Raw genomic sequence first — 24,699 nt, 5'->3', positions numbered from 1 at the left:
GTGTGTGTGGAGGCGAATGACCAAGAATAACCAAAAAAGAACAAAGTGAGAAGCCTTGCTCTACTGGATGTCAAGACATTTCATAAATCTAAAACATCTGCATGTGGTATGGGCACAGGAAGTGCTGATTTCCATCACAGTTAAGCTAGTGATGACTTTTAGGGAAGAGAGAGGTCTGTTATCTGGAAGGAGCATATGGGAAGCTTCTGGGTGCTGGCAAAATTTCATTTATTGGCTAGGATGATAATTACATGGGTATTTGCCTTTTTGTAATTCATTAAACTGCAAATATAATGTCTTATATCTTTTTCCATATATGTAACTTTTACAATAAAGCTTCTTTTGTTTTCAGTAATAAAGCATAACCAAGTCACTTGGAGATGCAGATGTGGGGCTGGACTCGGTGGGGAGGGACTTTCTTCCACACCCTTCTCTCTTCACGCACAAACATACTGTCACATACATACCTATACTCCCAGCACGTTGGGAGGCTGAGGCAGGAGGATTGTTTGTGCCCAGGAGTTCAAGACCAGCCTGGCAAACATGGTGAGAACCCGTCTCTACAAAAAATACAAAAATTAACAGGGTGTGATGGTGTGTGCCTGTAGTCCTAGGTACTTGGGAGGCTCAGGCAGGAGGATCACCTGAGCCTGGGAGGTTGAGACTGCAGTAAGCCGAGATTGTGCCACTGTACTCCATCCAGCCTAGGCAATAGAGTGAGACCTTGTCTGAACATACATACATACATACATAAAGAGGAGCTGCTGTCAAGCAAGCCTGGATCTTGCCCCCTCTCTCAATTTTCTATTTCATGAGTTAATAGATTTACTTTTTTTTTTTTCTTTGTATTTTTAGTAGAGTCGGGTTTCACCATGTTGGTCAGGCTGGTCTTGAACTCCTGACCTCGTGATCCGCCTGCCTCAGCCTCCCAAAGTGCTGGGATTACAGGTTTAAGCCACCACGCCCAGCTACTTTTTAAAAAAGCCACTTTGAGATGGGGTTTCTATTAGTTACAGCTAAAAGCAACCAGACTGAACTAAATGAATGTCCAGGGCAGTGGGGTTTGGAGGAAGTTGTGTGGGGAACAGATTCAAGAGGAAGTAGGGGTAGAATCAATGCGACAATCACTGATTGGATAGCGATGGTTAGAAGGGATAATGTTCCTAAAATAGATCTACCATTTTCCCAGTCTATTAGATGGCATCATGTACCACTAAGGATGAGAGGCATGATGGTATTAAAGATATCAAAATACAAACAGAGTGTCTTAGAATCAACTAAAGAAAGTACTACAAGCAGTCTACATTTTCTTTTTGCAAATGTGTTACTGTTTTATTAAGCCATTAGGTTTTCAGGTGGTTAGTTACACAGTAATGAACAACTGAGTGGATGTTTAATTTTTTTCTCTAGATCTTGGGCCTTTGCTGTTAAGTTTATATACATGTATTTACTACTGTAAACTGTAGACTTAGAGACCTTTATTTTTTTTTTTGAGATGGAGTTTCGCTCTTGTTGCCCACCCTGGAGTGCAATGGTGTGATCTCGGCTCACTGCAACCTCTGCCTCCTGGGTTCAAGCGAGTCTCCTGCCTCAGCCTCCCAAGTAGCTGGGATTACAGGCACCTGCCACCATGCCCGGCTAATTATCTATTTTTAGTAGAGATGGGGTTTCACCATGTTGATCAGGCTGGTCTTGAACTCCTGACCTCAAGTGATCCACTTGCCTCAGCCTCCCAGAATGCTGGGATGACAGGCATAAGCCACTGCACCTGGCCAAGACCTCTATTTCTAAGAGGTTGTTGTTTGTAAATATGAAAGCTGAGTATGTTAATTTTGTTACCTATACTGATGAGTTAATTTAGTTTCCAATAGATTTAATTTTATTTAATTATTTTCTGTATACAGAGCAAATAGCTTCTAACAGATTTTAAATTTACAAAAGTCTAACTTTTTTTGGATTTTTTTTCTTTTTGGGTGCTATTTTATTTTCTTCTAGCAATATATGAGTATTTTGTGCAAATCAGTACTTTGAACCAACAAATAGTAAATATTAGCTTAAAAAAAAGTGATTCACAGTCTTCGTAAGAAAAGATTACAGTATTTTTTTTTTTTTTTTTTTTTTTGAGACGGAGTTTCGCTCTTGTTACCCAGGCTGGAGTGCAATGGCGCGATCTCGGCTCACCACAACCTCTGCCTCCTGGGTTCAGGCAATTCTCCTGCCTCAGCCTCCTGAGTAGCTGGGATTACAGGCACATGCCACCATGCCCAGCTAATTTTTTGTAGTTTTAGTAGAGACGGGGTTTCACCATGTTGAGCAGGATGGTCTCGATCTCTTGACCTCGTGATCCACTCGCCTCAGCCTCCCAAAGTGCTGGGATTACAGGCGTGAGCCACCGCGCCCGGCCAAGATTACAGTATTATTAATGCTGTAATGACATGATGAATTAGGTGTATAATATCACTGGGGAAGAACTGAGCAATTCTATTTTAGCTCAGTTATAGCTCAGAAGGGTAGGATTTGAGAACTTCATGACATAGGAACAGCAATAAGATGGAAGGTTTGAAGCATCAGAGAGGTTTCGTATTGATTCAGCCTCAAAGAAGTCTGTAGGAAATTTTCCCTAGTTTGCTACCAAATGACAAAATTAAGGACGAAGTAGTGAGTCTTTGTATGAAACGAAATTTATTCAAACTAAAGGTTTATATTTATTGCTTTAAAAATTTTTTTTTTTTGAGATAGAGTCTTGCTCTGTCGCCAGGCGCAAGGCTGGAGTGCAGTGGTGCAATCTCGGCTCACTGCAATCTCCACCTCCTGGGTTCAAGCAATTCTCCTGCCTCAGCCTCCTGAGTAGCTGGGACTACAGGTGTGCACCACCACGCCCAGCTAATTTTTGTATTTTTTAGTAGAGACGGGGTGCTTTTTAAAATTTTTTATTCGTTTTGTGTATGTTTTGTATCTCTTTGTCCTCCACTCCTTTTTACCAATTTATTCAGAAAAGATCATTTTCCTATTTTGTTAAAATTTCCTTTTTCTATTTCTATGAAAGGATAATTACAGTCAATGTTTCATTTCATTTATTTATTTATTTAGAGATACGGTGTTGCTGTGTTACGTCAGCTGGAGTACAGTGGCATGATCGTAGCTCACTGCATCCTCTGTCTCCGCGGCTCAAACAACCCTCCTACCTGGCTTCAGCCCCAGCTGAGACTACAGGCAAGTGCCACCACGGCAGGCTAATTTTTTTATTTTTATTTTTAGTAGAGAAGAGGTCACCCTATGTTGCCCAGGCTGGTCTCAAACTCCTGCGCTCAAGTGATCCTCCTGCCTTGGTCTCCCAAAGTACTGGAATTTCAGCCAATGTGCCAGGCCAACAGATGCTGAATTTGGATAAAGTTTTTATTTTGCAAGAAAGAAAGGCACAACAACCCAAATCCAACACCAGCTCTTGTTAGTCTCTTCGTCTATTTGTTTAGTTTTCATGGACCTTGACACAGGTCCACAAAACCCCCAGATCCGGGAGCAACACTAGTAGGTGATACTTAGGATTTGTTTATTCTTTAGATCCTGTTAATTCCACTGTATACATAACCTCTTGGAAATAACCAGAAGCCTCCCCTGCACTGGGCATTTTGCCAGGGAAGGGTGAGGCTGGAAGCCTGGGTTTAGCCCCACTGGGCTTTCTCGATAAAGGTGTCAGCACCTCATCCCACATCAGGAGCCTTTTTGGAGAAAGCTCCATTCCACTGAGCTCAGGCCGCGGTGGAGGGAGGGAGTGAAGGAGCTTCTGTGCCCAAACAAAGTGCAGCTGAGACTCAGACAAGGTCTGTGAGTTGGGGGAACCCTGTTTTCAGCTTAGGTCTGCTGTTGGTCTCAGAGATGTGTGAAGTTTAACAACAGGCAAGGGGTTTTGGAGTCTCTGTAGGACTCGACAGAGATGGGACAGGGATGTAGAGAAAAATGATGGTCAAGATGGTAACCTTCATCTTGCTTTTCTGCAGATTACAATGAACCAACTTGGCTTCCTGCTGTTTCTCATTGTGGCCACCAGAGGGTGGAGTACAGGTGAGTCACGCTGCTAGGGACAGCAGTTCCTTCAGCTGGGTGGCTCCAGAGATCGGGATCCTGGTCGATCCCACGACACAGAGGATGTCTTTGAGATGCACAGAGGTCGACTTGCATGTAGACCGAGTGCCGTTTTCCGGTCTCTGGTGGGCTCTGGCCTGTGGCAGTGACGGTGTTGCTTGAGGCATGTCCTGGTCCAGGCTCTGTGCTGTTGTGTGGCCCTGAGGGGGCTCTGGTAAGAACTGTGTCACCTCCCAGCCACTGCCCGCTCCTGTGGCCTTGGCTGTGGGATTTCCATGGGAACTACACGGTCTGCTTTGTGCCTGGAGAATGTTCTCTTCACAGTCTTCTTCTTTACAACAAGAATAACAATGACATTTTAAAATTTGTATTTTTCTTCCTGTTTTTAACTTTTTTTTTTTTTTTTTTAAAGAAAAGCTGTTTCTAAATATCTTCATCTTTGCAAAAACACCATTTATTAACTGTGTTTTACGTGTGAGGAAACTGAGGTCAGTGACCTCCGACCTCAAAGCTTTCCACCAGACTGTCAGAAGTTTGCAGACCCTTTAGAGGTTAGGCTCACCACCCTCTAGTGCACACCCCATGTTTCAGCCATATTAAGCAGCTCGTATTTCTACAGCTGTATTGCATTACATTTCTTTTTCTCTAGACCTTTGGATATGCTGTTTTCCCTGCTTTGAATTCTCTTCCTACTGATAAATCATATTTATTCTCTCAGAATAAGTTAAGCTGTCACCTGGACTGGAAGCTCTTCTGTGACGCTCAAGACATGAGACAACCCCTCTTGCCTCCTCCTCCCGGGCACCTCCCCTGCCCACTGTCGGGCCTCTCCATTCTGCAGAGTCTTTTTACTGCAGAGTCTCATTTTACCATTTATTCTTCCCAATACAATTTTCTGTTGACTTGTCAGCAATTCCCTCTAGAGGCAAGTTCTTGCTGGGGATGTTTAATGTCTTTGATTACTCGGTGCTTAGGGAAGGACCCAGCACAAGGACAGGTCACGTGGCAGGAGGCGTGCATTAAGCCTGTGCTGGCTGTTGGGTCGGATGGGCTAAGTGAATATAACGCCGATAGGCTGAGTGGTTATGACACTGGCTATCTCAGGCCTTACCGCCCTGGCAGTCAGGTTCTGCTACAGTGATGGAATGAGTGTGGGACTGGTGATAGGAGAGGCTAGGTTTTTGGGTCAAACCAGGAATGAGACTAAAACTCTGTGTATTCTCTAGGTGAGGATAATACTTGCTCCAAGGAACCGGCCTTTGCTTTGTCTCTGCCCAGAAGCTGCAAGGAAATCAAAGACAAGTGCTCTAATTCATGTGGTGAGTGATGAAACATTCAAACAGGGCTCGGTCAGGGTATCAGGATTGTGTCTTCTGGGAGTCTTTTTGTTTTTGTGTTTTAGCTAAAAAATTGTGGTAAAGTATATGTACATTATAATTTGCTATAAAATTGGCCATTTTAAGCAATTTTAAGTGTGCAATTACAGTGGCATTAATTACCTTCACGCTGTGTACCATCACCGCTATCCATATGCAGAACATTTTCATTATCCCAAACAGAAACTCTGTACATAATAACACAGAGGGGCGGGGTGCGGTGGCTTATGCCTGTAATCCCAGCACTTTAGGAGGCTGAGGCGGGTGGATCATTTGAGGCCAGGAGTTCAAGACCAGCCTGACCAACATGGTGAGACTCTGTCTCTACTAAAATACAAAAAATATTTTGTGTAGTGGTGCATGCTTGTAATTCCAGCTACTTGGGAGGCTGAGGTGGGAGGATCACTTGAACTCGGGAGGCAGAGGTTGTAGTGAGCCACGATAGTGCCAGTGCACTCCAGCCTGGGTGACAGAGATTCCGTCTCAAAAACAAAAACAAAACAAAAAATAACATAGTTATTAAGCAATAACTCCCTTCCCTCAGTCTCTGGTAGCTACCGTCTACTTTCTGTCGCTATGAATTTGCCTAGTGTAGTTACCTCATGTAATTGGAATCATATGGTATCTGTCCTTTAGCGTCTGGCTTATTTCACTTAGCACAGTGTTTTGAGGGTTTATCGTGTTGTAGCATGGGTATTTCATTCCCTTTTATCCATTGTAGACCCATATATGCACACACAACACATTTTGTTTATTTATTCGCCCGTTGGTGAATATTTGAATTCTTTCTTCTGTTTGGCTCTTGTGACTAATGCTGCAATGAACACTAGTGCAAAAGCATCAGCTCGAGGCCCTATTTTCAATTCTTTTGGGGACAGACCTGCAGTGGAATTGCTGGGTCATATGATAATTTGATGTTTAACTTTATGAAAAATATCACTGGGATTTTATATAATTCTGTGTTCTGCCTCAGTTACAGGAACATGATCTTCTGAACTCAGGGAGGCCCCAGTACCCCTAGGAGCACTTATGTGACTCAGGACAGGAGCCTTTAGGCCATGTTTCTGGTTCCTAGGGACTTTTTTGTCATGGGGCTGAGATGGATCATGAGCTGTCAGACAGAGAGGCTCTGGGCTGGTTCTCTCTACAGATGGCCTGTATTTCCTCCGCACCAAGAATGGTGTTGTCTACCAGACTTTCTGTGACATGACCTCTGGGGGTGGCGGCTGGACCCTGGTGGCCAGCGTGCACGAGAATGACATGCGTGGGAAGTGCACGGTGGGCGATCGCTGGTCCAGTCAGCAGGGCAGCAAAGCAGACTACCCAGAGGGGGATGGCAACTGGGCCAACTACAACACCTTTGGGTCTGCAGAGGCGGCCACGAGCGATGACTACAAGGTTGGTGCCACTTCCCACCTGCTTGGGTGAGGGTGAGGAGTGGAGTGTGGCTGGCCACAGGCCTGCAGGAGGGAGGGCTGGAAGGTGGGATGTGGGGAAGGGCTGGAGAAGAAGAGAAATACTTACATCTTTTTTTTTTTTTTTTCTTGAGACAGACTCTCTCTGTTGCCCAGGTTGGAGTGCAGTGGTTTAATCTCAGCTCAGAGCAACCTCTGTCTCCTGGGTTCAAGTGATCCGCTGCCTCAAAAGTAGCTGGGACTACAAGTGCTCAATGCCACACTCAGCTAATTTTTGTACTTTTAGTAGAGATGGGGTTTCACCATGTTGGCCAGGCTGGTCTTGAACTCCTGACCTCAAATGATCTGTCCGCCTCAGCCTCCCAAAATGCTGGCTACCCTGCCCAGCCAACTTACACATTGAATCACAACTTCCTCATAACAAGGCCATTAGGTCCCTGGGTGGTGGTGGGATCATCTGTTGGGAGTGGGGTGTCTGAGCGTGGCTGGCCATCTGCTCACTTGGAGTCCAGAGCTCTCAGCCCAGCAAAGGCTGCATGTGTGGACCTTCTACCTCCTGGGACCTCCTGGTCCAGTCAGGCTCAACGTCTGTTGCTTTCTAGAACCCCGGCTACTATGACATCCAGGCCAAGGACCTGGGCATCTGGCATGTGCCCAACAAGTCCCCCATGCAGCGCTGGAGAAACAGCTCCCTGCTGAGGTACCACACCAACACTAGCTTCTTCCAGAGCCTGGGACATAATCTGTTTGGCCTCTACCAGGTACGTAGGGCTGCTGGCTGGGACTGGTTTTCATGCCATGTACAGAGAAGCACGTGTTAGAGGCTGGTCAGGAATCATTTTTTAATGGGCCTGTCTTCTAACTAGATTTGCTGACAGCTTCTCTTGCTTCTCTTAGGAATTCTGAGCTAGGCAAGAGAAAAGACTTATGGGAGAGGACAGCTGGGGCAGGAAGAGTGAGGACGGGTTGGGGAGAAAGAGAGAGAGAGAGAATGAAGTGGTCTAGGCTGTTGCAGAAGCATAGCTCCCAAGTAACTGGCAGCAGTACAAGGGAAAGGTTCTCATTTTGACTGGTTTTGAAGTAATCTCAGTTACTGAGAAAGCATTGTTTCCCCTCTTTGAATGGCAGCATCCCAGGAGATGCTGGTAATGGCAAAGCCATTGTCTTTATGACTTTTTTTTTGTTCTTTGTAGACATACCCAGTGAAATATGGAGGAGGAAATTGTCGGACGGACAACGGCCCGGCAATCCCTGTGGTCTATGATTTTGGCGATGCCCAGAAAACAGCATCTTATTACTCACCCTATGGCCAGAGTGAGTCTTCAATGATCCTCTGAACTATTAGTAGGAAAGGGGATACATTCAACTATGCTAGGTAACAGTTTTGTATCCCTGACTGTAGCCTGGTTCTCTTCTGTAACGCTTCCCGTATTGCCTCACTTGCTTTGCATGACTGCCTTTGAGATCTGAACTATTATTAACTTCATTTTAGGAAAATGAAGCACTGAGACGTTTAGAAACTTGCCAAGATCGCAAGGCATATGTGGAGAGTCAGCATTTGGGCTGAGGAAATTTGGCTCCAGATAGTTTTTTTTTTTTTGACATTGAGTTTTGCTCTTGTTGCCCAGGCTGGAGTGCAATGGTGCGGTCTCAGCTCACCGCAACCTCCGCCTCCCAGGTTCAAGCAATTCTCCTGTCTCAGCCTCCCAAGTCACCAGGATACAGGTGCCCACCACCACACCTGGCTAATTTTTGTATTTTTAGTAGAGATGAGGTTTCACCATGTTGGCCAGGCTGGTCTCAAACTCCTGACCTCAGGTGATCCACCCACCTCAGCCTCCCAAAGTGCTGGGATTACAGGAGTGAGCCACTGCACCGAGCTGGGACTTTTTTTTTTTTTTTTCTATTGTGAATTTATTTTGTGTGAAGCCAAAGTTGGTAGCATAGTATGTTTTGCAGAGGCTGAACATATAGAACTCGAAGCTGTTATTATTTACATTTGGGATTTGAGATTTTAAAATAAAGGAGAAAAGAAAAATGTAAACAGAGTGAATACACCTGTTAATTGCTGCAGCTGAGCCCTTGGAGGTGTTCAATGGCGATCTTCCTGCAGAGTTGAATTTCTCTTCACAAGCCTCTGGCAGATGAGGAGCCCTCTCTAAGGACCAGCTTTTGGTCTCTGGGGTTGGGAAAAGGTCCTTCTTGGTTAAGTTTGAGGCCAGGATGCACCAGCCATTGGCCACAGAGGTGCTGGGCTCCACCAGCTGGAGCATTGGGCTGTAGCCTGAGCTCCAGCGTGGAGAATCTCTGGGCTGGCCTAACGAAAGCGATTTCTAGCATCTTCCATGAATGCCGTTTTCTGCTTCTTGTTTTCAGATGAATTTACTGCGGGATTTGTTCAGTTCAGGGTATTTAATAATGAGAGAGCAGCCAATGCCTTGTGTGCTGGAACGAGGGTCACCGGATGTAACACTGAGCACGTGAGTCTCTGTGGGGACCAAAAGGGCCTGTGAATAAGGTCGAGTTTGTCAGTGTGTGTCTGTATGCATGTGTGTGTTGAGTGTGGTACGACTGGGCTGCGTGTGTATGTGTGACCTTCTCTTGCTCATTGCTGGGTTTCAGGGGCCAGGACTGTGGGACCCTTTGTCCAGGTATAGACATTCTGTACCTTTGAGGACCCAAATCGAGGGCTGAGGCTTCAAAAGAACCATTACTGGGGGCTCAGCCTTTGTGGGAAAATAGTCACTTTGGAGCTGGTGTGAGGCTTGTGTGCTGAAATATTCTGTAGAAGTCTTTAGAGCTGAGATTCCTTGAGAAACACAGGTGTTTTCTTTTTTTCTTTATTTCTTTTTTGAGATGGAGTCTCGTTCTGTCACCCAGGCTGGAGTGCAATGGTGTGATCTCAGCTCACTGCAACCTCCGTCTCCCGGGTTCAAATGATTCTCCTGCTTCAGCCTCCCGAATAGCTGGGATTACAGGTGCCCACTACCACATCCAGCTAATTTTTGTATTTTTAGTGGAGATGGGGTTTCACCATGTTGGCCAGGCTGGTCTCCTGACCTCATAATCTGCCTGTCTCGGCCTCTGAAAGTGCTGGGATTATAGGCATGAGCCACCACGCCCAGCCTAAGGTGCTGTTTTTCTTCATCTGAGGTTTAGCTTTCAGAAAAAACCTGGGCCTCCCCAACCCTAGCCATGGTTTACCTAGATACACACTGCACTGGGGAGTTGCTGGGGCAGTCCTGGACATCACCTTCTAGAAACCTCACTCAGGCCATCTCTTGTGTGCTTGAAATGTTAAGGCTCAGGAATCCCAAATGGAGGGATTGATCAATTCCAAAGATTGTAAATTAGAATATCAGTTGTATTCGTCCTTTCTCTCACTGCTATAAAAAAATACCGGGGCCGGGCACGGTGGCTCACACCTGTAATCCCAGCACTTTGGGAGGCCGAGGCGGGTGGATCACGAGGTCAAGAGATCGAGACCATCCTGGTCAACATGGTGAAACCCCGTCTCTACTAATACAAAAAATTAGCTGGGCATGGTGGCGCGTGCCTGTAATCCCAGCTACTCAGGAGGCTGAGGCAGGAGAATTGCCTGAACCCAGGAGGTGGAGGTTGCGGTGAGCCGAGATCGTGCCATTGCACTCCAGCCTGGGTAACAAGAGCGAAACTCCGTCTCAAAAAAAAAAAAAAAAAAAAATACCGGCCAGGTGCAGTGGCTCACGCCTGTAATTCCAGTACTTTTGGAGGCAAGACAGGTGGATCTCTTGAGTTCAGGAGTTTGAGACCAGCCTGGGAAACATGGTGAAACCATGTCTGTACAAAAAGTACAAAATTAGCCGAGCGTGGTGGTGCATGCCTGTGGTCTCAGCTACCTGAGAGGCTAAGGTGGGAGGATCTGCTTAAGCCCAAGAGATGGAGGTTGCTGTGAGCCAAGATCACACTACTGCACTCCAGCCTGGGTGACAGAGTGAGACCCAGTTTAAAAAAACAAACAAACAAAAAAAAAACAAACAAGAAAAAGAAATATCGAGACTAGGTAATTTATAAAGAAACGAGGTTTAATTGGCTCATGGTTCTGCAGGCTTTACAGGAAGTATAGCAGCTTCTGCTTCTGGGAAGGAAGGAGTGAGGTATCTCCGATGGCAGAAGCAGGAGCAAGGGCAGGGGAGGTGTGACACACTTTTAAATGACCAGATCTCATGAGAACTCACTCACTATCATGAGGACAGCATCAAGGGGCTGGTGCTAAAATCATTCACATGAGACCGCCCCCATGATGCAATCACCTCCCACAAGGCCCCACTTCCAACACTGGGGATTACAATTCAACAGGAGATTTTGTGTGAGCACACAGCTCCAAACCGTATCACCAGCTGAATACAGAGGATGGGCAGGGAAGTCGAGAATAACATGGTTCTCATTTGGGTGAGTGAGTGTCATTTATGAAGTCAGAGTGTCTGGATGATGAATAGGTTGGGGTGAATGAGGGATATAATTAACTCCGTTTTGGTCATTTGGAGCTTGAGATTCCTGTGTAGAGATCCCGGTTGGATTTTGAGGTCTTCAGCAGAAGAAGCATCTTGACAGGAGATGGAGATTTTGAGGCCAATGGTGAATTTTTAGTCATTGAGGCCACAGTGGTTATGCAGTCTCTCAGGGAGAGGGAGGTGGGTCCTCCACTAGGGAATAGCACTTAGAGGATGCATGGAGAAGTACAGAAAGGGCTCCGAGCATGAATGTTCAGAAAAGCTGAAAGAAGGGTCAGACAATATGTCACTAAAGCTAAAGGAAGAGAGTTTTTTTGTTTGTTTGTGTTTTTTTTTTTTTTTTTTTTTGAGACAGGGTCTTACTTTACTCTGTCACCCAGGCTGGAGTGCAACGGCACGATCTCTGCTCACTGCAACCTCTGCCTCCCAGGTTCAAGCGATTCTGCTGCCTCAGCCTCCCGAGTAGTGGGACTACAGGTGCCTGCCACCACACCTGGCTAATTTTTGTATTTTTTGTAGAGAAAATGAGGTTTTACCATGTTGGCCAGGCTTGTATCGAATTCCTGGCCTCAAGAGATCCACCCTCCTTGGCCTCCTAAACTGCTGGGATTACAGGTGTAAGCCAATGAAGAGAGGTTTTTATGGGAAGGACAGATCAACACTGTCAATGGAGAGTCTGATAAGGACCAAAGAAATCACTAGATTGGGCTGTTAAGATGGCATTGGCCTCCCTGGGAGATCCCTCATTACCGCCTCTTCCTCTCTTTGTTTTTCAGCACTGCATTGGTGGAGGAGGATTCTTCCCAGAGTCTAGCCCCCGGCAGTGTGGAGATTTTTCTAGTTTTGATTGGAATGGATATGGAACTCATGTTGGTTACAGCAGCAGCCGGGAGATAACGGAGGCAGCTGTGCTTCTATTCTACCGTTGAGAGCTTTGTGGTAGAACAGAAGACCTCTCCCCCCAACCTTGGGGTCCCAAGGATGGAGAACAACTTACCCAATAGCTAGAATGTTAATGGCAGAAGAGACAAGAATAAATCATATTGATTCAAGGCTTGGTGTTTCTGTGAATTCCTTTCCTGTAGGAAATTTCAAAAGTCTGTCTATTGCTCTGGCTGATTGTACTTTTCAACCGTTTGTGTGCTTGAACTATTAGGACTCAGGAATACTGATAAGCATGCCATCTCTACTTCCCTTTCAGGTAGGCCTTAAAATAGCCAGAGGAATATGGGGCAAGGAGAAAGGAAGCATTTTATCCTAACCCTTCCTAACTCACCTACACGGACTGATCAATTTGTATCCTCAACCTGAAGACCCGAAAGAAGAAGAGTCTGTTTTTTTTTTTTTTTTTTTTTTTTTTTTTTGAGACAGAGTTTCCTCTTGTTACCCAGGCTGGAGTGCAATGGCGCGATCTCGGCTCACTGCAACCTCCGCCTCCTGGGTTCAGGCAATTCTCCTGCCTTGGCCTCTTGAGTAGCTGGGATTACAGGCACGCGCCATCATGCCCAGCTGATTTTTGTATTTTTTTTTTTTAGTAGAGACGGGGTTTCACCATGTTGACCAGGATGGTCTCGATCTCTTGACCTCGTGATCCACCCGCCTCGGCCTCCCAAAGTGCTGGGATTACAGGCGTAAGCCACGGCGCCCGGCCCATGAAGAGTCTATTTTTAGGGGGATGCACCAAAGAAGAAGGAGATAAACCCAATATCTTTATCTAGTACATTCTAACCTTAGTGATTGGGGCATTCTCCTTAGGGAAGAACGGGCTGGCATGTTATGGTGATGGTGACTCTTTGGGCAGTGTGCTAAACCATTCCTGGGCTCCCATCTGCAGGTGCTTATTCAGAAGAAGCCATGTGGCCAAATCATCCCCAATCTGTTATTGGTACAGATAGGATGGGGATGGCATCAGTTCTTACCCATGACTAAATATTAGGCATTTTATTGTGTTTCCTCAATGCAAATTTGGATTATGACAAGCCCTTCCAATTCTTCCCCATTCTAAGTGTCAAGTCACTTCTCACTGGCTAGAAAATGAAGTTTAAAGTTCTTAGGCCTTATGGGAATTAGAAGAAGAGGAAAGGGAAGAAGAAGGGAAAGAGGAAGGGGAAGAAGTTTGCTTAAATAACGTCTGGGAGGGTTACCTTTTTTTAAACTAGATCTTTTTGGACCTGGGTTAAAAATTGTTGCTGGGCACAGTGGCTCACGCCTGTAATCCCAGCACTCTAGGAGGCCAAGGTGGATGGATTACCTGAGGTCGGGAGTTCAAGGCCAGTCTGACCAACATGGAGAAACCCTGTCTCTACTAAAAATACAAAATTAGCCGGGCATGGTAGTGTATGCCTGTAATCCCAGCTACTTGGGAGACTGAGGGAGGAGAATTGCTTGAACCCAGGAGGCAGAAGTTGCGGTGAGCTGGGATTGCTCCATTGCACTCCAGCCTGGGGAACAAAGAGTGAAACTCCAACTAAAAAAAAAAAAAGAAAGAAAAAGAAAAAAAAGAGATTGTTAGTATTCTCTCTAGAAACTTTTTTCTCTAATTCTATCTTCTTAATGTGTTTTCTGCCATCTGTTCTTCTCTGTCTTCTCTCTGACCCCTTGTCCCCATTCTCTATCCTGAAACACAGATGTCTCTGCCCCTCTTCACTATCAGATGCCCTTCTTCCAACGAGAGGAGACAATAGGAAACCAGAGTACATTTTTACCTCTGGTTGGACTTTCCCTGTATATGACATTCACCTTTTGTGTGCCAGACACTGTTGGCTGGGAGTGACAGACTAATGGTGGGAGGGAGAGGTGATCTGATGGTTTTATAAGGGGAAACCCCTTTCAATTGGTTTTAATGCTTCTCTCTTGTTTGCCACCATGTAAGACATGCCTTTCACCTTCTGCCATGATTGTGAGGCCTCCCCGGCCATGTGAAATGGTGAGTCCATGTTTTTTTTTCTGAGATGGAGTCTCACTCTGTCGCCCAGGTTGGAGTACAGTAGCACCATCTTGGCTCACTGCAACCGCCGGTCCCTGGGTTCAAGAGATTCTCCTGCCTCAGCCTCCCAAGTTGCTGGGATTATAGGCACCTGCCACCGTGCCTGGCTAATTTTTGTATTTTTAGTAGAGGTGGGATTTCATCATCTTGGCCAGGCTGGTCTTGAACTCCTGACCTTGTGATCCACCTGCCTTGGCCTCCCAAAGTGCTGGGATTACTGGCGTGAGACACTGTGCCCGGCCACCTATTTTTCTTTATAAATTACCCAGTCTCAGGTATGTCTTTATCAGCAGCATGGAAATAGACTAATACACCCAGTGAGATTTAGAAGCTTATATACTCTCTTCATTGGGGGAGGGGAGTAATCATTACTCGAGAGTAATGATTTTTTTGGAAAGACGAATTGGCCCTCAGGAGAACAGATGATGGTTGGTGACAAAATCTGTCTGGGGGTGGTGTCCCTTTAGCCTCCTCCCCTTTGATGAGAGTCCATCTTCCCTGGGCAATGAAACTCCCTAAGAGGGGATTGATGACAACTGAGGTCCTTTTGGGGACTCCATCTTTGGGCTGACAGGGCAAGTTCAGGCTATTTATATGTCTTATTATTTCACAGATGATGATGATGATGATGATGATGATGATGATGATTTTAGCAGGGTCTCACTCTTTTCCCAGGCAGGAGTGCAGTGGCTATTCACAGATGTGATCGTATCGCACTGCAGCACTGCAGCTTTGAACTCCTGGCTCCAAGCTGTCCTCCCACCTCAACCTTCCAAGTAGCTGGGACTACCAGCATGTGTCACTGTACTGGGCTGTTTCACACTTTTCTACATAATTTGAGGGATGAATGCATTAAAAACATTATTAATGTTTTTGGACACAGCAGGTATAAAGAAGTAATTTTGTGACATCAATATCTGAAAGGGGTAAGGACAGAGCTGTAAAGGATCAGAGCTTTGGTGTGTTATTGAAGTTAAGCTGGTATAAATTCACATTAAAGTGTGATAACTTTAGGATGTAAAATACAATCCCCATGGTAACCACAGAAAAAATAGATACAGGACATGAGAAAGACATTTAAACATTTCATTACCAAAAAACCCAAAAAACAAAAACCAACCAAACACCAACCAAAAAAATAGTAATGCAGAACATGAGGGACGAAAAAGTTGTGTAGAAAACAAATAGCAAAAGGACAGAAATAAATCTCTCCTACCCATAATTACTTCAAGTGTAAACAGATTAAATTTTTGTTTTCTTTTTGAGATGGATTATTTCTCTGTCACCCATGCTGGAGTGCAGCTGTGCCATCTCGGCTCACTGCAACCTCTGCCTCCCCAGTTCAAGCAAAACAGATTAAATTCTTGAATATAAAAACAGAGGTTGGCAGAATGGATAAAAAGCCATGATCCAACTATATGTTATTTACAAGAGATTTGCTTTAGATCCAAAGATACAAGTAGGTTGAAAATGAAAGGATGAAAAAGAATATTCCATGTGAATAGTAACCAAAAGAGAGCAGGGTGGCTGCACTAATATACAAAATAGATTTTAAATCAAAAGTTTAGAAGAAACAAAGATGCACATTATATATCAGTAAAGGTTTAATACAGCAAGAAGATCTAAGACATAAACATTACTCACTTAATAACAAACCATTAAAATATATAAAACATTAAACCATTAAAATATATAAAACATTAAAACCATTAAAATATATAAAACATTAAACCATTAAAATATATAAAACATTAAAATATATAAAACAATGATGGACAGAATTGAAGGGGAAAACAGTTCTATAATAATAGTTGGAGACTTCAGCGCTCCACTCTCAAAAATGGATAGAACAACCCGATGGAAGAGAAGTAAATAAAGCAGAGGACTTGAACAACATAATAAACCAACTAAGATGTAACAAATATACTGAACACCCTACCCAACAATAACAGAAAAACACATATTCTCAAGTGCACAATGGACATTTTCTAGAGTAGACTATGTTAGACCACAAATTAAGTTTTAATAGATTTAAAAAGATAGATACCATGCAGAGTATCTTATCTGACTGCAATGGAATAAAGTTAGAAATTAATAACAGAAGGAAAACTGGAATATTCACAAATTTGTGGAAATTAACACACTTATAAGCAATGGATCATGAAAGAAATCACAGGGGAAATTAAAAAATAGGGATGAATGACAATGAAAACACAACATACCTAAACTTATGGGACACAGCAAAAGCTATGCTAAGGGGGAAATTGATGACTATGAATACTTACCTTAAAAAAGAAGAACCAACCTAATTTTACAACTTAAGGAACTGGAAAAAGAAGAACAAACTAAACTCAAGTCTAGCAGAAAAAAGGAAGTAAGATTAGAGATAAAAGAAGCAGAAAATAGAAAAATAATAGAGAAAATCAATTAAAGCAACATTGGTTCTTCAAAAAGCTAAACAAATGGACAAGCCTTAAACTAGATGGCCTAAGAAAAAAGAACGAAGACTCAAGTCACTAAAATGAGAAATGAAACTGGGGATATTATTACTGATTCTAAAGGAGTAAAAAGGATTGTAAGAGAGTACTATGAAAAATTTGTTTTTTTTTTTGGAGATGGAATTTTGCTCTCGTTGCCCAGGCTGGAGTGCAATGGCGCCATCTCGGTTCACTGCAACCCCCGCCTCCCAGGTTCAAGCGATTCTCCCACCTCAGCCTCCCCAGTAGCTGGGATTACAGGTGCCTGCCACCACACCCAGCTAATTTTTTCTATTTTTAGTAGAGATGGGGTTTCGCCATGTTGACTAAGCTGATCTCGATTTTCTAACCTCAAGTGATCTGCCTGCCTTGGCCTCTCAAAGTGCTGGGGTTACAGGTGTGAGCCACTGTGCCTGGTAATTTATGTAAATTTGTGCAGTACATGAAAAATTTTGTTACATATATATAATTTGTAGTGATCAAGTTAGAGTGTTCAGGATGTCCATCACTCAAGTACAATACATTTTTGTTAAGTCTAGTCATCCTACTCTGCTATCAAATGTTGAATTTATTCCTTCTATTATAGTGTATATTTGTACCTTGTAATCCACTTCTCTTTGTCTTCTCCCTCTCCTCGAAAGCATATTAAAAGAATTTTTTTTTTTTAAATTGAGATAGAGTTGCCCAGGCTGGAGTGCAGTGGCAGGATCTTGGCTCAGTGCAACCTCTGCCTCTTGGGTTAAAGCAATTCTTATGCCTCAGCTTCCTGAGTAGCTGAGACTACAGGGGCCCACCACGATGTTCAACTATTGTTTTTTTTCTGTATTTTTAGTAGAGACAGGGTTTCACCATGTTGGCCAGGCTGGTCTTGAACTCTTGACCTCAAGTGATCCATCTGCCTTGGCCTCCCAAAGTACTGGGATTAGAGGCATGAGCCACCATGCCTGCTGCACATACATATATATATATATATATATATATATTTTTTTTTTTTTTTTAAGAGGGAGTCTTGTTTCATCTCCCAGACTGGAGTGCAGGGGCATGATCTCAGCTCACTGCAACATTTGCCTCCCAGATTCTCCATTCTCAGCCTCCTGAGTAGCTGGGATTACAGGTACATGCCACCATGCCCAGCTAGTGTTTGTATTTTTAGTAGAGACAGAATTTCACCATGTTGGCCAGGCTGGTCTTGAACTCCTGCATTCAAGTGATCTGCCTGCCTTGGCCTCCCAAAGTGCTGGGATTCAAGGCATGAGCCATCACACTCAGCATCCTGTCTCACATTAAAAGGATTTTACACCATGACCAAGTGGGATTTATTTATGGAATGCAAGGATAGTTGAACATATGAAACTTGATCCACCTAACGCATCACAGTAACAGAATGAAGGACAATAGCTATGTGATCATCTCAGTGGATGCAAAAAAAGCATTTGACAAAGCTCAGAACTCTCATGATAAAAAACTCAACAAACTAGGCAGAGAAGAAAACAACCACAATGCAATAAAATAAAAGATACATATAAAAAATCCACAGTGAACATCATACTTAATGGTGAAAGTTTTTCTTTTATGTCAGGAACAAGACAAGAATGCCCACTTTGGCTACTTCTATTCAACATAGTACTGGAAGTTCTAATCAGAGGAATAAGTCAAGAAAAAGAAATAAAAGCCATCTAAATTGAAAAGTAAGTAAAATTATCTGTTAACAGATGATATGATTTTATATGTAAGAAAACCCTTAAAGATTCCACAAAATATTGTTAGAACTAACAAATAAATTCACCAAAGTAGCAAGATACAGAGTCAACACACAAAATCAGTTGCATTTCTATACACCAACAATGAACAATATGAAAATGAAAATTAAAAATTCCACTTACAATAGCACCAAAAAGAATAACACACTTAGGAATTAACTTAGTCAAGGAAGTGAAAGACTTATACAGTGAAAACTGCAAAAAATTTCTGAAAGACATTAAAGAAGGCTTAAATAAATGAAAAGACATCTCATGTTTATGGATTTAAAGACAATATTGTTAAGATGTCAATACTACCCAAAGTGATTTATGGATTAAACACATTATATGTCAAAACCCCAATGATTTTTTTTTGCAGAAATAGAAGAAAAATCCATTTTAAAATTCATATAGAATCTCAAGAGACTCCAAATAGCCAAAACCATCATGAAAAAGAACTAAGCTTGAAGACTCACATACCCAGATTTCAAGACTTGCTACAAAATTACAATATTCAAAGCAGTGTGCTACTGGCATGAAATCAGACATATAAACTAATACAATTGAATAGAGATCCCAGAGAAAAAACCTAGCATATATGGCCAAATGATTTTTGAGAAGGTTGCTAAGACCATTCAATGGGGAAAGGGCAGTGTTTTCAACAAATGATACTGAGAAGACCAAATGTCTACATATAAAAGAATAAAAGTTGGGGCCAAGCATGGTGGCTCATGCCTGTAATCCCAGCACTTTGGGAGGCCAAGGCAGGCAGATCACAAGGTCAGGAGTTTGAGACCAGCCTGACCAACATGGTGAAACCCCGTTTTGACTAAAAATACAAAAATTAGCCGGGCGTGGTGGTGCTACCTATAATCCCAGCTACTTGGGAGGCTGAGGCAGGAGAATCGCTTGAACCCAGGAGGTGCAGGTTGCAGTGAGCTGAGATGGTGCCACTGCACTCCAGCCTGGGTGACAGAGGGAGACTTTGTCTCAAAAAAATAAATAAATAGGGCCGGGCGCGGTGGCTCAAGCCTGTAATCCCAGCACTTTGGGAGGCCGAGGCGGGTGGATCACAAGGTCAAGAGATCGAGACCATCCTGGTCAACATTGTGAAACCCCGTCTCTACTAATACAAAAAAATTAGCTGGGCACGGTGGCGCGTGCCTGTAATCCCAGCTACTCAGGAGGCTGAGGCAGGAGAATTGCCTGAACCCAGGAGGCGGAGGTTGCGGTGAGCCGAGATCGCGCCATTGCACTCCAGCCTGGGTAACAAGAGCGAGACTCCGTCTCAAAAAAAAAAAAAAAATAAATAAATAAATAAATAAATAAATAAATAAAAAGAATAAAAGAATAAAAGTTGGACTCTTACTTCCTAATACCATACATAAAAATTAACTCAAAATGGATCCATGACTTAAATATAAGACCTAAACTATGAAACTCTTAGATCAAAATAGGACTGAAGCATCACAGCATTGGATTTGGCAATAATTTGACTATGACAACAAAGCATAGGCAACAAAAGAAAAAAGGAACAAAATGTCCTTCATGAAAATTTAAAAATGCTGTGCACCTAAATTTCAACACAAAATACCAAACAGCCCAATTCAAAAATGGGCAAAGGACTTGAATAGACCTTTCTCCAAACAAGATATACAAATGCCTAATAAGCGTATGAAAAAATGCTCAATATCACTAATGATTAGAGAAAGGCAAACCAAAATCATAATGAGATGCTACCTTACACCCATGAGGATGGCTACTATAAACAAAGCAAAACAAAACAGAAAATAACAAGTGTTGGCAAGGATGTGGAGAAATGGAAACTCTTGTGCACTGACAGTGTGAATGTGTTTTAGTTTGTTCTCACATTACTATAAAGAAATACCTAACACTGGGTAATTTATAAGGAATAGAGATTTAATTGGTTCATGGTTCCACAGGCTTTGCAGGAAGCATAGTAGCTTCTGGTAATCCTCTAGGAGGCCTCAGAAAACTTACAATCATGGCAGAAGGCAAAGGAGCAGCAGGCACATCTTACAATCTTACATGGTGGGTGGAGGAAGGGAGAGAGAGGGGAGAGGTGCCACATACTTTTAAACAACCAGATCTTGTGAGAACTCTTTTATGAGAACAGCACCAAAGGGGAAATCCATCCCCATGATCTAGTCACCTCCTACCAGGCCCCACATCCAACACTGGGGATTACAACTGGACATGAGATTTGGGCAGGCACACAGATCCAAACCATATCAGAACGTAAAATGGTCAGCCTCTGTGGAAAACAGTATTAGGTTCCTCAAAAGATTAACCTTAGGCCGGGCATGATGCTTCACGCCTGTTATCCCAACACTTTGGGAGGCTGAGGCGGGTGGATCACCTGAGGTCGAGAGTTCAAGACCAGCCTGGCCAACGTAGTGAAACCCTGTCTCTGCTAAAAATACAAAAATCAGCTGGGTGTGGTGGCGCACACCTGTAATCCCAGCCACTAGGGAGGCTGAGGCAGGAGAATGACTTGAACCCAGGAGGCGGAGGTGAGCTAAGATCGCACCACTGCACTCCAGCCTGGGGGACAGAACGAGACTCTGTCTCGGAAAAAAAAAAAAAAAAGGAAAAGAAAAAAAGATTAAACATGGAATTACCATATGATTCTGCAATTCCACTTCTGGGTATATACCCAAAAAATTGAAAGCAGGGTCTTGAAGAGATATTTGTTCACCCATGTTCATTCATTATTCACAATAGCTAAAATGCGGAAGCAACCCAAATGCCCATTGACAGATGAAGCAAAAAGCAGTATATATGTATAGACTGGGATATCATTCAACCTTTAAAAGGAATAAAATTCTGACTCAAGCTACAACATGTATGAATCTTGATAGCATTATGCTAAGTGAAATAAGCCATTCAGTAAAAGACAAATATTGTATGATTTCACTTTATGAGTACCTATAGTCAAATTTACAGACAGAAAAATAGAATGAGGATTTCCTGGGGCTGCAGGGAGAGGGGCATGGGGAATTGTTGTTTAATAGGTACAGCGTTTCAGTTCTACAAGATGAAGAGTTCTGCAGATGGATGATTGTGATGGTTGTACAAGAGTATGAATGCACTTAATACTTGCTCTGGACTGAGGTGGATGGAGAGAGAGATTTTTATAGTGTGCATGTGTATGTGTGTGTATTTTTTTCTTTTTTTGAGACAGAATCTCACTCTCTTGCCCAGGCTGGAGTGCAGTGGCATGATCACCCCTCACTGAAGATGGATCTCCCTGGCTCAAGAGATCCTCCTACCTTAGCCTCTCAAGTAGCTGAGACCACAGGCATGCCACCATACCTGGCTAATTAAAAAAAAAAATTTTTTTTTTGTAGAGTTGTGGTCTCACTACCTTGCCCAGGCTGGTCTCGAACTCCTGGGCTCATGCAATCCACCTGCTTTAGCCTCCCAAAGTGCTGGGTTACAGAAGTGAGCCTCCATGCCCAGCCACGAGTATGTATTTGTGTGTGTCCTTATTGAAGATTATTTATCAAAGAAAATTTTATTTACCATTTACCTGTTGAAGACACTGAGTCAATCAATTAGTTCTTTAATTCCTGCTTGCAAAACAAACCATCTTATTTTCCTTTGGGCCTCTTTTGTATAATGTAAGTGTTACATTCTGTTTCCCTGATGTCTTCCCTTAGAGCTCAAGAGCACTACATACATAACACACTAACACACATCTTGAGTACCACAGGCAATGCTCTTAACATTTTCACTTCTTACATAACATGGAGTGACATCTTTCCAACCTTCAAAATTAGTTTCTTCGTCACCAATAAGGCTATTACCAAGTCAATGCTGCGTGTTTTAGGTATTTACTGAAGCTGGAAAAAGGAGTATGTTGACTGGTGCCTTGCTTCTCTTAAAGGCTTCAGCCTGAAAGTGACCCTTTCTGTTTACATTGTTTGGCTAGAGCAAGTCACATGGTCCTGTTTAACTTCAAAGAGAAGTACAGCCTTCCATGCCCCACCCTGCCCCAAAAGAGGAGAATTGCATCACAGTGAACAAAACTGATTACCGGAAAGGTTTTATGCTGAGGTGTTATTAATGGTCTTTCTTTGTGGTTGTAACAGGCAGCAGAGATGCATGGCAGCTAGGTCAGCTCCCGTTCTCTCTCTCCTTCCACTCTCTCTCCACCTCTCTCCCACCTTCCTTTGTTTCACAATGCGATGGACACTTATTATGACACAATCCAACAACTAGAATGTTATTAATAATCTACACCTACTTCCACGTTCCTCTAAGTAACTCCCTCCCTCCCTTCTTCCTTAGTTTTTGCCATTATCTCCATTTGTGGTTAAGGTACTATTGCTTAAACTACTTTGTAACAATCATGCACACACATAACGCACATGCCTAAATGACATGCTGTTTAATTTTTTTTGTTTTTAAACCATATAAAAATACTATTGGATAACTGCGCAGGCGCGGATAAGAACGGTCTTTTCTAAGGATCCGGCAAGATGGCAGAGGTAGAGCAGAAGAAGAAGCGGACCTTCCTCAAGTTCACCTACCGCGGCGTGGACCTGGACCAGCTGCTGGACACGTCCTGCGAGCAGGTGAGGCAGCTGCACAGTGCGCGCCAGCGGCGGCTGCTGAACCGGGGCCTTCGGCGGAAGCCGCACTTGCTGCTGAAGCGCCTGCGCAAGGCCAAGAAGGAGGCGCCGCCCATGGAGAAGCCGGAAGTGGTGAAGACGCACCTGCGGGACATGATCATCCTGCCCGAGGTGGTTGGCCGCATGCTGGGGGTCTACAACGGCAAGACTTTCAATCAGGTGGAGATCAAGCCAGGGATGATCGGCCACTACCTGGGCGAGTTCTCCATCACCTACAAGCCCGTGAAGCACGGCCGGCCGGGCATCGGGGCCCCTCACTCCTCCCGCTTCATCCCGCTCAAGTAGTGGCTCTGCTAATAAAGGCACACAGATGTCAAAAAAAAAAAAAAAAAAAAAAAAAAAAAAAAAAACCTATCATATTATATATTGTCTTCTGGTGCTTATTTTTTTCCTATGACATTAGGTAACTACTATTCTCCTATGTTGTCCCACATTCATTTTCAATGCTGTTGAGTTTACATTTCATGAACATATCACATCTTGTTTTTCTACTCTCCCATTGTCATTTATTTTGTTTCCATTTTTTTCCAATAAAAAACAATGCTGCTATGCACATTGTCTCATGTGTCTCCAGGTACATATGTGCTAAACTTTCTCTTGTATGTGGGTATATAACTAGATGTCAAATTGCTGGATCATTAGAGTTTATAAATATTTTCCTCACAAGATAACACCAATTTATTTCCACAAAATTGTACCAATTTACACTTCTGTCAGCAGGTATATAATTGATCCAATTGATTCATATGCCCTCAAATACTTGGTATTACCAGACTTCTTTATTTTTGCCCATTAAATTCTCAAACTCAGCTTCCCAAAGTGTTCAGATTACAGGTGTGAGCCACCGTGCCTGGCCAGAGGCAACTTCTTAGAAGGAGAGGGTATGTCAGAAAAACCCAGAGAGCTTCACATGAAAATCATGTAGGGAGGTTGGATAGGGAAGGGATGGAGGAAGAAGAAGAGGAACTCTTAGAGGAACAGGAAGTCAGTTTTAGGTTCTTCATCTTCTATAATCTCATATGTGAATGTGTGGGCACCTGCAACCTGTGTGGTAGATTCAGTGACACATAGAATCAGGGAAACTGTCAGCACTGATAAGAATTCTACATGAGGGATAAACAGCAATGTGAAATAGAATAAAACAGCAATGTGATGTAGAATAAAATAGTCCACAGTGAAGTTTTGTCATGTCAAAACAATTTCATTTATGGTCAGTTATGGATATTCAAACCGTTAAAATGATAACTAGTAAACTAGACAAATAGATAAACAGCAATGTGAAATAGAATAAAATACTCCACAGTGAAGTTTTGTCATGTGAAAACAATTTCGTTTATGGTCAATTATGGATGTTCAAACCATTAAAATGACAACTTGGCTGTAAGTTATATTAGTCCGTTTTCATGCTCCTGATAAAGACATACCCAAGACTGGGAAGAAAAAAGAGGTTTAATTGGACTTACAGTTCCACA

General features: G+C 43.2%; 2 protein-coding genes across 5 annotated transcripts; both read left to right on the top strand.

Moving 5' to 3' along the window:
- The first annotated feature begins 3,685 nt into the window (after nucleotides 1-3,685).
- ITLN1 (intelectin 1) lies at nucleotides 3,686-15,575 on the top strand. 4 transcript variants are annotated; one of them, XM_064370875.1, is made up of 8 exons: nucleotides 3,686-3,821; nucleotides 3,999-4,062; nucleotides 5,310-5,402; nucleotides 6,610-6,857; nucleotides 7,477-7,635; nucleotides 8,068-8,188; nucleotides 9,251-9,354; nucleotides 15,029-15,575. In XM_064370875.1, exons 2-8 carry the CDS (start codon nucleotides 4,005-4,007, stop codon nucleotides 15,131-15,133), a joined length of 888 nt encoding a protein of 295 aa, XP_064226945.1. In that variant the 5' UTR covers nucleotides 3,686-3,821; nucleotides 3,999-4,004; the 3' UTR covers nucleotides 15,134-15,575. The 4 variants fall into 4 exon arrangements, with proteins under 4 accessions (XP_064226945.1, XP_064226947.1, XP_064226946.1 ...); XM_064370877.1 differs by having other exon boundaries at nucleotides 15,033-15,238; XM_064370876.1 differs by lacking the exon at nucleotides 15,029-15,575 and adding an exon at nucleotides 12,569-12,669.
- A 6,022-nt stretch (nucleotides 15,576-21,597) lies between these two features.
- LOC135272324 (small ribosomal subunit protein uS19-like) lies at nucleotides 21,598-23,524 on the top strand. Its single transcript, XM_064370878.1, has 2 exons — nucleotides 21,598-22,058; nucleotides 23,037-23,524. Exon 2 carries the CDS (start codon nucleotides 23,075-23,077, stop codon nucleotides 23,510-23,512), a length of 438 nt encoding a protein of 145 aa, XP_064226948.1. The 5' UTR covers nucleotides 21,598-22,058; nucleotides 23,037-23,074; the 3' UTR covers nucleotides 23,513-23,524.
- Nucleotides 23,525-24,699: the final 1,175 nt, after the last annotated feature.

This window comes from Aotus nancymaae, unplaced genomic scaffold, assembly GCF_030222135.1.
Source record: "Aotus nancymaae isolate 86718 unplaced genomic scaffold, 86718_ANA_hifiasm-v0.15.2.pri h1tg000108l, whole genome shotgun sequence".
Lineage (NCBI taxonomy): Eukaryota > Metazoa > Chordata > Mammalia > Primates > Aotidae > Aotus > Aotus nancymaae.
The sequence above is the reverse complement of the archived record's forward strand: the minus strand, read 5'-3'. Positions and strand labels throughout refer to the sequence as shown.

Coding starts and splice junctions, on each gene's coding strand:
- ITLN1 (XM_064370874.1), top strand. CDS start 4,005: ATGAACCAACTTGGCTTCCTGCTGTTTCTCATTGTGGCCACCAGAGGG. Junction 5,403..6,609: donor CAAGTGCTCTAATTCATGTG/GTGAGTGATGAA, acceptor TTCTCTCTACAG/ATGGCCTGTATTTCCTCCGC. Junction 7,636..8,067: donor ATCTGTTTGGCCTCTACCAG/GTACGTAGGGCT, acceptor TGTTCTTTGTAG/ACATACCCAGTGAAATATGG.
- LOC135272324 (XM_064370878.1), top strand. CDS start 23,075: ATGGCAGAGGTAGAGCAGAAGAAGAAGCGGACCTTCCTCAAGTTCACC.